This window comes from Podarcis liolepis, assembly GCF_965112155.1.
Source record: "Podarcis liolepis genome assembly, chromosome: 7".
NCBI classification, from domain to species: Eukaryota; Metazoa; Chordata; class Lepidosauria; order Squamata; family Lacertidae; genus Podarcis; species Podarcis liolepis.
In genome coordinates, this window is record NC_139561.1 from 31,742,716 (window position 1) to 31,757,753 (window position 15,038).

Genomic DNA, 15,038 nt, shown 5'->3' on the forward strand with positions numbered 1-15,038 from the left:
CATTTATACCAAGAAATATGGGGCCCTAGTAAATATAAAATAGGGAAATTTCACAGGCTCTCCTTGTAGCTACATGGAATGTCACCCAAATTGTTGTTGTTTAGTCGTTTAGTCGTGTCCGACTCTTCGTGACCCCATGGACCAGAGCATGCCAGGCACTCCTGTCTTCCACTGCCTCCCGCAGTTTAGTCAAACTCATGCTGGTAGCTTCGAGAACACTATCCAATCATCTCGTCCTCTGTCGCCCCCTTCTCCTTCTGCCCTCCATCTTTCCCAGCATCAGGGTCTTTTCCAGGGAGTCTTCTCTTCTCATGAAGTGGCCAAAGTATTGGAGCCTCAGCTTCACGATCTGTCCTTCCAGTGAGCACTCAGGGCTGATTTCCTTAAGAACAGATAGGTTTGATCTTCTTGCAGTCCATGGGACTCTCAAGAGTCTCCTCCAGCACCATAATTCAAAAGCATCAATTTGGCGATCAGCCTTCTTTATGGTCCAGCTCTCACTTCCATACATCACTACTGGGAAAACCATAGCTTTAACTATACGGACCTTTGTTGGCAAGGTGATGTCTCTCCCAAATTACAAGTCCTAATACTTGTCCTACAGAAACCCAAAATAATATAGAACGCTTTTACATAATACCTTGCAAAATGTACTTACACTATCTTGGCCTTGTCATTATAGTAGTTGACACGCAGTGTGGCCGGTTTTGTACCATACAGTCTAAATTTTATTGCTCTGTAGGGTAATCTCATAAATGATTCCAAGGCAACACAAATCCTGAAAACAGAAATTTCAGAAAAATAAACCCTTTAACATAAATTAATACTTTATAAGCCAGGGGTAGCTAATGTTGTGCCCTCTGGATGTTCAGAACTACAATTTCTACCAGCCAGAGCCAGCATGGCCCAACTGTCAGGAATAATGCAACTTGTATTCCAAAATGTCACAAAGGCACCACAGTGGCCACTCTAATTATAATCAAAGCATAAATTGTAAATAACAGAGTGTTGTTTGTTGTCCTTGATAGACGGACAATGTAGTCTGTCTGCTGTTACAGTAAGCCCGGAACTTACTCAGGGGCTACCTTCCAGGGATTGCACTTAAAGCCAAAATCGCATATAGTCAAAACCCATTGGGTTCAGTGGCAAGTAGGATTGCCAAAGTCATTTTTCCTGGAACTCTGCCCCTTTTTATTTTTATTTTGTTGTGCGCTTAAAGCTGAATGTGCAAAAGTTAAATGTGCCTACGTTGGGAGCTTACTGGGTGAAGTGAATGTGAAGAAAGATTAAGACAAACTTGCCCCGGACCAGCCAGCAAGTTAAAGGTTAAGATTAAATTTGAATGTAGGAGTTTACAACTCCATACACTTGGTCTATCAGAAGGATCACACAAACTCAGTGGGCTTGTGTGATAGAACACAACATTAACCTTCTGATCGTACCTTCCAGGTTCCAGAGGGCTTGCTAGTCCCAGGTTACAGTACTCTCATTGTGTATAACCTTTGCCTTTAGTATAATTAAAGCATACCGGTCTGTTTTCACAGGAACACTCTTGGCATAATCCACAAGGAAACACTCAGCAAGGTAATAATCTGTACATGATATGATTGATTTAACAACAGCTCTGCACCAGGATTTCATTTCCTGACAATAAACAGCACAAACCTGAAAAAGAAACATCCATTCTCATTTGACACAAACTCTACATGAGATTAGCAGACAATTGATGGAATATAAGGCAAACCAATGGGACGCGGGTGGCGCTGTGGGTAAAACCTCAGCACCTAGGACTTGCCGATCGCATGGTCGGCGGTTCGAATCCCCGCAGCGGGGTGCGCTCCCGTTGCTCGGTCCCAGCGCCTGCCAACCTAGCAGTTCGAAAGCACCCCCAGGTGCAAGTAGATAAATAGGGACCGCTTACTAGCGGGAAGGTAAACGGCATTTCCGTGTGCTGCGCTGGCTCGCCAGAGCAGCTTCGTCATGCTGGCCACGTGACCCGGAAGTGTCTGAGGACAGTGCTGGCTCCCGGCCTCTAGAGTGAGATGAGTGCACAACCCTAGAGTCTGTCAAGACTGGCCCGTACGGGAAGGGGTACCTTTACCTTTACCTTTTAAGGCAAACCAATAGGAAAAAACTACCTGTACCAGTAATGTGCTATATATTTCATGCTTTATATTTCATACAGTGCCCAAAAGGTGGCAGAAATATGACAATTTATCTAGAAAAACTTCCAAAAGTAGCTAAACCCAAATATAAAATGTACTGTATAATATTATAAGCAGAGGCTGGATGATCATTTTAGCTGAGTCCTGCAGTGTTGTTAAAGTCATCCAGTGCTTTCACAAAAGGTTGTATCCAATGAGGTTCACTCATAATAGAACTACTGAAATTAATGAACCAAAGTAAGTCATGTTCATGACATTCAATGGGTCTCCTCTGAGTAGGACTAGCATTGAAAGTAGAATTAATATCCCAACACTAGCCTCCCTTTCCCCCTCTTCAATTTCATATCCACTAAAGCAAATAAAGTACATAAAATTACCTGGCCTTTTTCCAATACAGATGGCTTGATATCATCCACATATCTGTGGAATTTATTATAGAACAGATTCATTTCAGATTGAAGTTTTTTATATTCCATTTCGTTTTCTACAATACTTCCACCTCCTTTTATGTAGCCCCAAAAGCACCATGGATTTTCAATCTAATGAATAAGTAAGCCATAGTTAGAGTCCTATGAAAACATTGCAAGGTTTATGCTCAGAAATGAACATTCATATGCTAAAACTTGCCAAAAAGCCACAATACCTTCAATATAAACACTTCAAACATTTTCTTTCTTCAATGACTTTTTCAACCACGCTTTATCTATACCTCTGAAAAATACAACAAAGGAACAAGCATTTAAACTGCTTTTACAAAATGACATTCCTTTAAAAGTAACTTTCAATCTGATAAAACCAGGTCACAGTCCAGGTGCTTTTCTTCCTTTTAGAAATGCAGTGGCCCCAAAACTAATACCGTATAGCTCCAGCTCCCCTAGAAGTGGAGCCTAGGTGTGCAATCAGTTGAACCGATTGACCGACAAGCAAGCAAATAAGCAAGCAAACAAACAAAAAGGGCAGTACAGGCTTCTCTTTGCCAGCTTTCTCTGGAGCAAGGAATACAGGCAGCTTAATCTACTTTATACAGTTATTATAAGCATAAAACATGTTGAAGATCACCCCGGTCCACTGCCCTGCTTTCCCTGGAGAAAGGGAAAGGAAGCAAAAATATATACTACTGCTTTAATGATATTGATGGCCTGTCTACTTACTAAGCAAAGTTCTCAAGGTGGCCAATGTTTAAAATAAAATTAGACAATAGTAAAGTAGTTACTAGGATGGGGCAAAGGCGTATTTGAGATTTCCTGCAGTTGTTAGATGTTCTGAATGCAACAAGGAAATGTAATGAACAGGTACTGAAGATTGTGTTTGATGGACGAACAGTCTGAGCTGGTAGAAGTCAGCTTCTTTACGACTTAAGACAGTATTCTTCAACTGTGTCTGATTTGGGACCTGCCTTCAGTCCAAACATGCATCTGGGGCCCCCACTCTATAGAGGCAACCCCCCTTTTACACAGGGGTTATGTAACATTACAAAGCACTGCACACATCTGTGAAATCACATATATTTGAAAAACTATCGAAAAAGCCTGCTAACACCCCAATGAGGACTTCCTAATATTATTATAGAGGGATAACGTGAAGCAGACTAGTTGATAAATTAAACCTCCCCCCCCCCCAGCAACCATCTTAAACAATAAAAAAAAAAAAGGGCAGTAGGACTGGAAACTGCCCATAGAACATATGGCTGTTTTAGGTCACAGTCCTCAAAATAAATCACTGAATGTAAATTTTACTGAGATTAGGAGAATAGCCTTGCACATATAACGGCTCTGGGTACAGGCTGCCCATTCACACCATCACAGCTCTTTTGGGGTGGGGTATAAATAATGACATGCTTCTTTGTTGTTGCAAGCTGCTTTCAGTCACATTTGTGAAGGAAGCAACTAGTAACAATTTGCAATCATGGGAATAAGGCAGGTCCTTCAAAAAAAAGAAAAGAAAAGCCCCTCAGGTGTAAAAAGCCAGGCTAAATAATAATAAAGCATGGTGGTGGCAAGCAGTTAGGCTAAATCAATGATGGCCAAACTTGGCCCTCCAGCTGTTTTGGGACTACAATTCCCATCATCCATGACCACTGGTCCTGCTAGCTAGGGATGATGGGAGTTGTAGTCCCAAAACAGCCATCACTGGGCTAAATAATAATAATAATAATAAAGGCGGAGAAGTCACGCTAAATTAGGGTGTCAAGGAAGGGGGGAGGAGGAAGGTGGCCACCTGCGATGGTTCTAAACTGATCACGTGGCCTTGCTACCTGTATCCGTATATTAAAATATACGTAACCGCCACCCGACGCGCGGGGGGGGGGGGTAGCTGCCCCCACCTCTGAGGAAGAGAAGTCCGCTCAGCTGGGCCGGCCAATAGCTCGTCCCGCGGCTGCTTTATCACCGCTCGCACCTCCCCGCGCCCTCAAATGCAAACCTCGGGCCCCGCTCCTCAACTCACCTCGTCTCACCGCGCCCCTACTCCGTCTCCTCCCCGCGGCGGTTAACTTACGTTTTCCTTTCCGCGTGCTCCAGAACTGAAGCGGCTGTTTAACCGCCGCGCGCGCGCATGCTCAGTACCGCTCCCAGCTTCTCAGCGGCGGAGCACGTGTCAGCGGCGGGCGGCCGGTTTTGTTTTTGTCGCGGTTTTTTAAAAAAAACCCAAACCCTTAATTTTTTGTGTGAACATTTAACATTAAAAAAAAAATGTTTATTTGGTTTTCAGGTCAGAGTTTTACAATCACATATCCAACATCCAACATAAAATACATCTCCATTATGTCCAAAATTTACCATTAAACTGCAAGTGCTATTCCAGTCCTGCTAACAGTTTTAACTGTTTACAATGATTTTTAAGATAAATTATAAATTTTCCTCATTCCTTATGAAAATTTTTGGTCTTCTTGATTTCTGATTCTTCCGTCATTTTTGCCAATTTGGCATAATCCATCAACTTAATCTGCCATTCTTCTCTAGTAGGGGCTTTATCTTCTTTCCATCTCAACAATTAACATTTTTAAAACAAACTAATCAAGCGGAGAAAGGGTGCGTGTGTATGTCTGTGTGTACACGAACACATCATTTTTGTCCAATTGGTGGTTTTTTTTTAAAAAAAACCTGTTAAGACTGTAAATCGAGGGGAAAATGAATGTGTGTGTATGTCTATTTATATACAGACATCCACATGCACACACTACCTGCGCAGTCGCATCTTACGTTCTGTTCAGGATGCGAACGGGGCTCCGGAATGGATCCCGTTCGCATCCCGAGGTACCACTGTATTTAAAAGGGATTCCATCCCTCTTATAATGAAGGAGTTGTTTGGTAACAAGCAACTCCTTCATTATAAGAAGGATGGAATCGGCCATCCCTGCTAACAATACTCTGTAGCCTTATCAGGTACACTTCCCAGAATTCTTTGCAGGAAATAATGGCTGGTCAAAATGCTTTAAATGTATGTATGGTACTGTACTAATGTGGCCATCTTCTCTGAGTTATTCTCCAGCATCAGGCATGTCCACTTTTGCTCAGCCTGCACAACCTCCAGGCTGCACGGTGGAGAAACAAAATATACTTTAAGGTTTTGCCTCCCTCTTGCCTCCCCACTTAGAGCCTGTTAAGAGAGGTACTGTATAAGCGAGGGAACAACTTGCACTGCCACCAAATAAACTTAATGCAGATCCTCTTCAATCATACATTTAAGGTGCACTTAGTGCACATCTAAAGCACGTGACTCCCCACAAAATAAAATAAAATTGGGGGGGGGATGTAGTTTGCTAATGGTGTCGAGATGTTTGGAGACCCCTGTCCCCACACAAAGCAGCTCTCTGCCTTTCTTGGGGGGCAAGTCCTAAGTTACAAGGAGTTGATCTGACCATGGGTGTAGCCAAGGGCAGCAGGGGGGCAACTGCCCTCCTTAATCAATCAAAATCAATACAAATCTGAAGTTCTGCCCCCCCCCAAAAAAAATCCTGGCTACGCCCCTGGATCTGACTATACACAAATATGACTTTATGTACTATTTCTGGAATGTAACTCCCATGCATGTCGTGAGTCAGCTGTATAGAGATCTGAGAGTTTGGGGGTTTTTTTAGAAGACATTCTGAGAGCAAGAGCTGGCTGGACACAGACTGATATTATTTGTGATAACTGGTCTTGACAACAGATGTGAAATATTTAAACCAAACCTGAAATACGGCTAATATAATAGCATTCTAAGAGATACTGCATAGTCAGAGGGTTCAGTTAAGCCTAATTAATATTTATGTGTGATTGGTAAATAGTTTCTCTAAAAACAAAACTATATACACAGTGATGCATTGGAACATTAAATATAGATGGTTCAATAAATCTTCTGTGCACATTCTAAAACCTTTTGTACAACAGAGACAAAGCAAGGCAATTTGTGTAAAACTGCTTTGGTTGCAGTTTGTTATCTTTTGCTTAGCTATTCCAACACCCAAAACGTAAAACTAAAGAGACAGACATTTCTTTTGGTCTGTGTTACTTCCTCCCCTTACGTTACATCAAGTCTCAGTTTCTTAATTCCAGCTGGAAGATGGGATGGAGGAAACCCAAATCCCCTTGTAACCAGCACACATGGAGAACACTTTTTCAATAGTTTTCTATTCATTCCTCAAACTAGTTAGGAGCCAGACACAGCTCAAAAGCTCCAGTTTGGACACATGTGAAATGTAATAGGAGGGCTTTAATTTCAACTTTCAACTTTATGTTTCTGAAAATAAGAAAGCTCCTGACACACACAAACTATTAATAGGGCCTCTTCTTAATTTTAAAGAAAACAAGATGTGTAATGGCTCAGTATATCTTAGCAATGATGAAAACAGCCAAAGCAATGTTGCTAAAAATAAATATTTATTTTTAAAACAAATTCTAAAAATAAATTACAATTTGGCGTTTTAAATGCTAATTTAAATGCACATCAGTTGACATTCTGAAATATAAAAACTGAAAACCCAACCATATAATGGAATTAATTATATTGCTGTTAGACAGCACTAGCAACTTAGTGTGTCTAGAAAAGTGCCTTCCAAAAGCAGAGCTTCTGAATATTTAAAAAATAATCATTATTGATTGAATTTACAGAACTTATGCTCATGTAAAGCTGAAATCCTAAACTGCCATTTTGAATCCCAGCTAATTAGGGAGCATCACTTTTGAGTAAACATCCATAGTATCTCCACATTTTAATGAGAAAAGCAGAATAGTTCAAGATACTGAATTATATTGATAAAGGACCAGTTTATCCCAATACTTACAAATGGTCTTTGGTAACTATTGCTCCACTGCCTCTTCAGTGCCTTAAATCCATAATATGTAGATTAAGGTCAAGTTCTTAGCAGACAGATGTCCACCCCAGAATTGGCACATTTGCACAAAATTTTAGCCAGAGAAATAATTACTGTGGTACACAAACGAAAGCCTAAATCATTCACACAAGGCTTGATGTAGATAAAGTGGCACAAGAATGTATTAATTCCAGCTACGTTTGAAATACATGTTGCTTAGCAAGATGTGACGCCCCCAGGGCAGCTTATTCAGGAACTGCCATTGCGTTGGTAGATATAAAAATATGTAAACTATTTTTAAAGTATTATAATTTACTATTGCAATCTGCATTTTCCCCCCTTTTAAAGTCCATTGTTATTGGATTGATGTGTTTATATTTGGGCTGGATATTCACATAGATATTAACATGATTATGGTCTTGTGTCACTATCCGGTGAAGTCTACTGGCGCCTTTCATCACATCTTCAATCTTTTTATCTGTCATCAACATTGGTTTTCTTTCTCCTGTAAAATCGGGATCTTCTGGATATAGCTCATCACCTAAAAAATATAATGTATAACTTAAATTTGTATGTAATATTCAGTATTTCAGTGAACTTCATTTTAGGTACTTCTAGAGATTTTAAGCTATTTTGCTGTTGGATGGCTTGATAAGATTCAAAACTGGTTTTGTGACAGTATTTTTCATAAAGGTTCTCTTGGCATACAAGAATGCAAGTAATCAAGTATTCCAATGAACTAATAAAGTGGGTCTTGTTCTATCTGTGCCAAGGAATATACTGTATTATGAACAATGAATTTATAGGGAAACAAGAGCTTTAAGGCCTAGCCTGCACATACAAATATGCTCAGTTCAGACATAATACTATACTGAGAGTTACAATTACAAGGATAAGTAGCCTTGGGCTATTCTATCCTCTCTATGGATGAAGAAAAGAAATTTAGTGCTTCTGGCCATGGTTTTGAAGAAAACATTTTCCTATTATGTCCCAAAATGGGAAATTATGTTTATTATAAGTACAGTTAGTTCAAATAAACCAAAATCCTGGTTTGCCTGAATTGCAGTTAGAATAGAGCAGTTGCACAGTTCTGCATGACTAAGAAGTACCGGTATATGAAAAAGGGACTTTGATAGAGTATCTGCAGAACACAGGGTTACATGCATGGTCACAACACTGCTGAACCAAAAACAGAAAACTGACAATGTTATTTGTTTTTGGGTTTGCCAGCTATAAACTGGAGAGGAATAATATACATTTATATTCCCCAGTAAAGCAAAGAGGCAGTTCTGGGTTTTCCTGATACTCCACCTCATCCAGTCTTTTTGTTTACCTGCTTATCTTGTTGGCATGATCTAAATACACATGAGGCATCCACTTTACTGAAGCTAAGCACCTCTGGATCTGATTAGTGCCTAAATCAGGGGTCGGCAACATTTTTTGAGGCCGGTCCGGTCCACTCCCTGCTAGACTTCTTGGTGAGCTGGAACGTGCACACCTGTGTGTGTGCTCAAGCTATTTCTGGCGCACTTCCAGGACGGAGGAGCGCCTGTGCGCATGCACACACACTATTTCTGGCACTCTCCCGACTCGGAAGTCAGTCCCCGCAGCGAGAAAAAAAATGGCACCGTGAGAAAATAGCACGGAATCCCCATGCCAATCTACGTAACGGCGTGGGCCAGTTCCAGGAAGCTCATGGGCTGGAACTGGCCCATGGGCCTTAGGTTGCCGACCTCTGGCGTAGATAGAAGACTGCCTGGGAACTCTGTCTACATTGCCATGAGTTCCACCATGGAAGACAGGCCAGATATAAATATTAAAAATCTGGAACTCAACTATTATAGCTCTGGGAAGAAGCAGGGTTCAAGGTTGAATCCCCCCCTTTTCATTTTTTGCCTGCTTTGCTGAGTAATGAAAAGTTGTAGCTAAACCTGTAACTGAGTTTTCTTGCTTTTTAAAAGGCAAAATATAAAAAGAAAATGAATGCCTATGTCAGTAGCAGACCTTAGTTAGGGTACTTAGTTAGGGTTACTTCTTAAATGACATGCAAAGGATTGCACAGTAAGGCTGCAACCCTATGGACACTTATTTGGGAGTAAACCCTACTGAATATAGTAGGACTAACATATGAGAAAAGATGCATAGAATTGCATAGAAATATTTATAGCATCATTCAAGAAGCAAGTATTAAGCCTAATAATAGACAAGATCCACAGAGTACACTAGTGGCTAATACCAGACAGTTCAGAATAGACCTCCCTTATTGGGAAATTGTAAATAAATCAATTCTTCTTCAAAACACCATCCTAATAATATGCACTGGAATTTGAAAGTACTTGTTTTTCCCAAAGAATGAAAATAAACTTATCATTGTTAAAATAACTAATCCAAATGCCATGTTGATCTACCTGGTAAAATCTGCATATGGCCATCTGAAGCAATCATCAGAACAGGCATCCAACGCTCACATCCTTCTACGGCTCGTTCAGAGGCAAACCTATGCAGATCATGAAGTGATGTGAAATTGCAGAGTCTGCAGAATTCATAAAATTGAGGTGGTGCTATTGAGATGTCTTGGGACTTAAAGAGTTCAACAGCTTCTGAGGGCGTTGACCACTGAAAAAGAATGAAGAATAAGCTGATCTCCATAGTTTGTGAATTCCCATTGAAAGGAATATTCTGAATCACCTGAATCGTTTCTGCACTAAAATATAATTTTGCAACAACTTTAAATGCTCAAATAAATGTGATGTCTGTGCCTTCAGGTCTCCACACCCCATTACTACCCTCACAACAATCTTATGAGGTTGGTCAGGCCAAAAGCCAAACAACATATTTTTTGTGCTTCTTTAAAAAATGCTTAAAACCGGTTGCTTCTATTACAAAGAAATAAAGACCCGGTAGACCAAATTTGAAACGTTCTCCTGATCCAGATCAAGGCTCCTTGATAGTTTCTTGCTACAAAGTATTCCTTCTCTAGTTACTATTTGCCCCAAACCTGCAAGGATTAGCCCAAGGTTACCTAGTGAGCTTCAGGGCTGAGCAAGGACTTGAACCTGGCATCCTGCCAGTCCTACACGGGACACACCAGAAGGGTGTAGTTTCAAGCGACGTGTGGCCAAGGTCATTGTCCATAACTTGTTGCCAGTCTCTGGGCTCAGACTGTGAACATGTTCATCACCGTTTGACCGAGCATAAATCCCATTGTGCTATGCAGGCCTTGAATTCTGGTAAGCACGCTGAGACTTGCAGTCTAAGGAAGAGAATGTCTATTTTATGTGAGGCGAGAGAAGGGAATGCTGATGCCAGGGAGCCAGCAGGGTGCTATTTAGAGAGCAGGATTGGGAAGATCTGGGTTCAAGCTTCCCACCAGCTATGAAGCTTGCTGAGTGATCTTGGGCTAGTCCCAAGAAAAAGAGTTTTGCTGGATCAGGCCAGAGGCTTATCTGACCCCAAGATTCTGTCCCTGCAGAGGCCAACCAGATGCCAATGAAAAAGCCACAAGAAGCAACACATGACCACAACAGCCCTTTACTTCCTGACACCTGATATCCAGAGGCAAACTGCCACCCTCTTGGCTAGTGGCCACTGACTAGTAAGCATCCCTTAGCCTAATCTGCCTAATGTTAGAGGAGCTCTGCTGGATCGGGCCAAAGGGGGCCCATCCAGAGCCCAGCCTCCTGTTCTCACAGCAGCTGGGGAGCTGCCCCTATTGGGAAGCCCCAAAGCAGGGCCTGAGCACAAGAGCACTCTCCGCTCCTGTGGCTTCCAGCAACTGGCATTCAATTTAGTGGCACTCTCCTGGCTAGTGGTCCCTGGTTAGTAACCATCTCCTAGCCTAGCAGACCTCACAGGGTTGTTGTGAGGATAAAATGGGCACTGGGGATAAAGAGGGAATCCTGTTCAGCGTCTTGACATCCGTGGCGGAGCGACATAATAAATCTAATACGTAAATAAGTAAATGTTTCCCTCGTGTAGATGCAAAGCCTCCAGCCTGAAGACAGCGTGCTTCCCCACACTAATAATAAAAATAAAAATAAAAAATCACCTCATGTTGGAAGCAAATGGACAGCATACACCCCCTCCTCCTCCTCCTCCATAATAATAATAATAATAATATCAGCCTGGTGTCAGAAGCAAGCATGTGAGGACAGCACACCTTTTCTCCTCACTGGGCTAATAATAATATAACAATAATAGTAGTAATAAAAATGATAAAACTTCTCATGCCTGAATTGAGCATGTGAAGATGGCGAGCCTTCCCCCCCCCAATAATAATAAATAACAACAATAGTAGTAGTCGGGGCTTTCCCCCCAGCCACAGAACTCAGTTCTGGCACCTCTCAGGTGGGCGCCTTCGCCATTATAAGAGAACAAGGGAAGGCGTCCGTGGTGAGTTCTAGCACCTCTTTTTCTAGAAAAATAGCATTGGTAGTACAGTAGTAGTAGTAGCAGTAGTAATAGTAATAATAATAATAACAGCAATAATAACAACGACGACCAAAATCGCCTCATGTCTGAAGCGAGCACGTGAGGAGAGCGCGCCTTTTCTCCCGCGGCCCCGGCTTCGTCCCCGTCCCGCTCACCTGGCAGGCCGTCACCTCCCCGTCGTCGTGCGAGGCGACCGGCGGCGCCTGGCCGAGGCAGCAGAGGTAGAAGGCGGTGTCGTAGCGGCGGCCGCCTCGCCCCGCGCGGCCCACGGGGGTCAGCCAGTTGCTCCACTCGCGCAGCGCCCAGATGTTGGGCACGCAGCTCAGGTGGCGGCACAGCTGCAAGAAGCTGCCGGGCTGCCGCTGCACCCGCAGCCGCCACTCAGCCAGCTCCGAGGACGGCGGGAGGCGCTCGGCTGGCAGCAGGCGGGCCGGGCCCGTGGTGGCGGCCGTGGCGGCGGCGGCATCAGTGACCGGGCCGGGCAGCACCAAGAGGACTCCGGCTTCCTCGAAGGCCTCGCGGATGGCGCAGAGGCGGAAGGCCACGTCTCCCGGCAGCGGCGAGCCCAGCTCCGGGCGCTCGGCGGCGAAGAGCGGCGCCCTCGGGCACTCGCCCCGCACCGAGCCCAGCCCGCAGCGCGGCCCGCCGGGCAGCAGCTGCAGCCAGTCGGACGAGAAGTCGGCCGCGTCCGCCACGCCGCCCGGGAAGACGTGGGCGCTGGGCAGGAAGGCGCTCCGCGGGCTCCGCCGCAGCAGGAGCAGCTCGTAGTCGAAGGCGCCCGCTGCCGCGGGCCGAGGGGGAGACACGCCCGGCCCGCCTGCCGCCAGCAGCAGCGTCGCCGCCTCCCGCCAGTGCCGCAACCGCCAGCTCATGTTGCGCGCCTCGGCCTCCGGTGGCAAGGGTGAGTCTGGTGCCCTCACGTTCCCGCCTCTCCCGCCTCCTCAGGGCGGGCCTGTTATCGCCGCCGCCACCCAGCGGCCTCGCCTTTTGAGGTGCGGTGTCTCCTCAGCGCCGCCAGGCCGGTGTTCGGAAAGGGAACTCCGCCCCCCGACAGCAGCGTCTCGCTTTTGAAATGATTATTAGTATTGTTTAAATTATTAGTATTGTTATTTTAACAGCCCTCGACTGTTGAACGATCTTCGGCCTTCTAAATATGTTGGTGTGTGGTATTTTCATTATAATTATTATGTCCCACATTTTGTGTTTTTATGCAGCAAACCGCCCTGTGATCCTCGGATGAAGAGCCGTATATAAAAATGTAATAAATAAACAAATATTTCGCTCAACAGGTATGAGGCCACATTAAGGAAGGTGGAAGTCCAAGAGCAACAAAGGAAGGAGAAAGCAGAAAAAAGAGAGATGGCGTGAGCAGGGTAAGTATAAGGGATAAGTGAAAGCAAATGTACACAAAGTTCACAATGACAGGCAGGATAAAAAAGTTCCTTCCAGTAGCACCTTAAAGACCAAGTTAGTTCTTGGCATGAGCTTTCGTTTGCATGCACACTTCTTCAGATATCTGAAGAAGTGTGCATGCACACCAAAGCTCATACCAAGAACTAACTTAGTTGGTCTTTAAGGTGCTACTGGAAGGAACTTTTTTATTTTGACTATGGCAGACCAACACGGCTACCTATCTGTAAATGACAGGCAGGGACAAAGAAAACAAATGAGTGTAAAAGATACGCCGCCGCTGCCCATTTTTTATTATTTATTTCTAAAAAATATTTATACACCACTACGTCATTAAAAATATATCAAAGCTGCTTACAGCAATAAAATTTAAAACCGCACAATAAAACCCACAGAGAGTTAAAAACAGGTGTCAGTTAACCATTGTAAAATGCATTAGTGAAAAGGAAGCAGCCAAGGTCAGAGTCAGAAGTAAATTGGGGCTTATGCTCTCTGTGTGTTTGAGATTGCAGCCTGCATTTCAATTGAAGGGGCTTGGGATCTAATCTGTATTCATCTGCCCACAATCAGTATAACCTACCTCACAGGGTGGGTGTAAGTATACAGTGGTGGCGTGTATGCAACTGTCTTAAGAACTTTAGGGGAAAGGTAAATTTCTTTAAAAGTATATATATAATTACCTGGGATATCTTGGTTCAAATACCTGCTGAATCATGAAGTTCATGAGAGCCAGTGTGGTGTAGTGGTTAAGAGCGGTAGTCACGTAATCTGGGAAACCGGGTTCGTGTCTCCACTCCTCCACATGCAGCTGCTGGGTGACCTTGGGCCAGTCACACTTCTGTGAAGTCTCTCAGCCCCACTCACCTCACAGAGTGTTTGTTGTGGGGGAGGAAGGGAAAGGAGAATGTTAGCCGCTTTGAGACTCCTGAAGGGGAGTGAAAGGTGGGATATCAAATCCAAACTCCTCTTCTTCTTCTTCATTAGGTAACCCTAAGCCAATCACTTTTTGTTAGCTAGACTACAGCCACAAGAGATTGACTTTACATCCTTGGTGAAAGGGTGGGCTAAAAATAATAGGCAGCTCAAATATTCTCCTTATTTTCAAATTGTGGTGTGTGATGGAGGGGTGGTCTCCAGCATTAAACTGAAACGCACCCTGTAGAAACTCAGATTCATTTCCACTTGTCTGAAAAATCCCACTCGGTACTTTTGCAGCCAATGATTTATTGTATATTGTTTTACAAAGCCTTGTGGGACTCACTTCTGACAAACCTTGTTTCAAATGGAGTCTTGTTGATAGAATAAAACACACATTTTCTGTCTGAGATGTATACACACATGAGGGATATATAATATCTAAACATTTTATTCCAATAATTAATAAATAAATAAATAAATAAATAAGAAAGAAAGATTCCTTTCAGAATGTGAAACAGTAGAGATGGAATAAGGTGTTTGGGTCTATAATGTGCAACTACCAAGGGGTAAGGTCTGCACATCCACAGTGATGAGTAAATGGTAGCTTTGCAGAACTGACCCAATATTTTTTGGTTCCTGAGGCAAAAGACAAGAGGATGCTCCACCCGCATCCCATGTACAAAGCTTACTTCAGTACTAGTGATGGGACAGCATCCTCTTCTACCACACCTGATGGCAGCAGGCTAACTTATGCAAGGCATACCACATGGCACATGCTACACTGTCTTCCAGTAGCTTTCTGCCGCTTGTTCACTGCTCCT

General features: G+C 43.5%; 3 protein-coding genes across 13 annotated transcripts in view; 1 reads left to right on the forward strand and 2 right to left on the reverse strand.

Moving 5' to 3' along the window:
• Nucleotides 1–15,038, reverse strand: part of TDRD12 (tudor domain containing 12) — a 140,974-nt gene that overhangs the window by 69,677 nt on the left and 56,259 nt on the right. For 4 of the 10 annotated variants that reach the window (XM_083512501.1, XM_083512509.1, XM_083512506.1 and 1 more), the window contains exons 1-5: nt 4,611–4,668; nt 2,809–2,876; nt 2,543–2,704; nt 1,529–1,665; nt 659–778 (exon numbers count right to left, since the gene is read on the reverse strand). In XM_083512501.1, the coding sequence (XP_083368627.1) occupies nt 659–778; nt 1,529–1,665; nt 2,543–2,704; nt 2,809–2,832 (443 nt within the window). In that variant the 5' untranslated portion in view covers nt 2,833–2,876; nt 4,611–4,668. Of the gene's footprint in view, nt 1–658; nt 779–1,528; nt 1,666–2,542; nt 2,705–2,808; nt 2,877–4,419; nt 5,262–15,038 lie in introns of those variants that run through there. The other 6 variants (XM_083512507.1, XM_083512502.1, XM_083512503.1 and 3 more) reach the window with 5 other exon arrangements.
• On the reverse strand, nt 7,006–12,761 carry NUDT19 (nudix hydrolase 19; the record flags this gene model as incomplete). The annotated part of the gene is made up of 3 exons (XM_083512525.1): nt 7,006–7,999; nt 9,867–10,074; nt 12,045–12,761. 3 exons carry the CDS (start codon nt 12,759–12,761, stop codon nt 7,764–7,766), a joined length of 1,161 nt encoding a protein of 386 aa, XP_083368651.1. The 3' UTR covers nt 7,006–7,763.
• ANKRD27 (ankyrin repeat domain 27) overlaps nt 12,113–15,038 on the forward strand; it is a 78,719-nt gene continuing 75,793 nt past the window's right edge. Inside the window, exons 1-2 of one of the 2 annotated variants that reach the window (XM_083512513.1) lie at nt 12,113–12,790; nt 13,179–13,262. The gene's annotated coding sequence lies outside the window, so the exon portion shown is untranslated. Of the gene's footprint in view, nt 12,791–12,876; nt 12,972–13,103; nt 13,263–15,038 lie in introns of those variants that run through there. The other variant, XM_083512514.1, reaches the window with a different exon arrangement.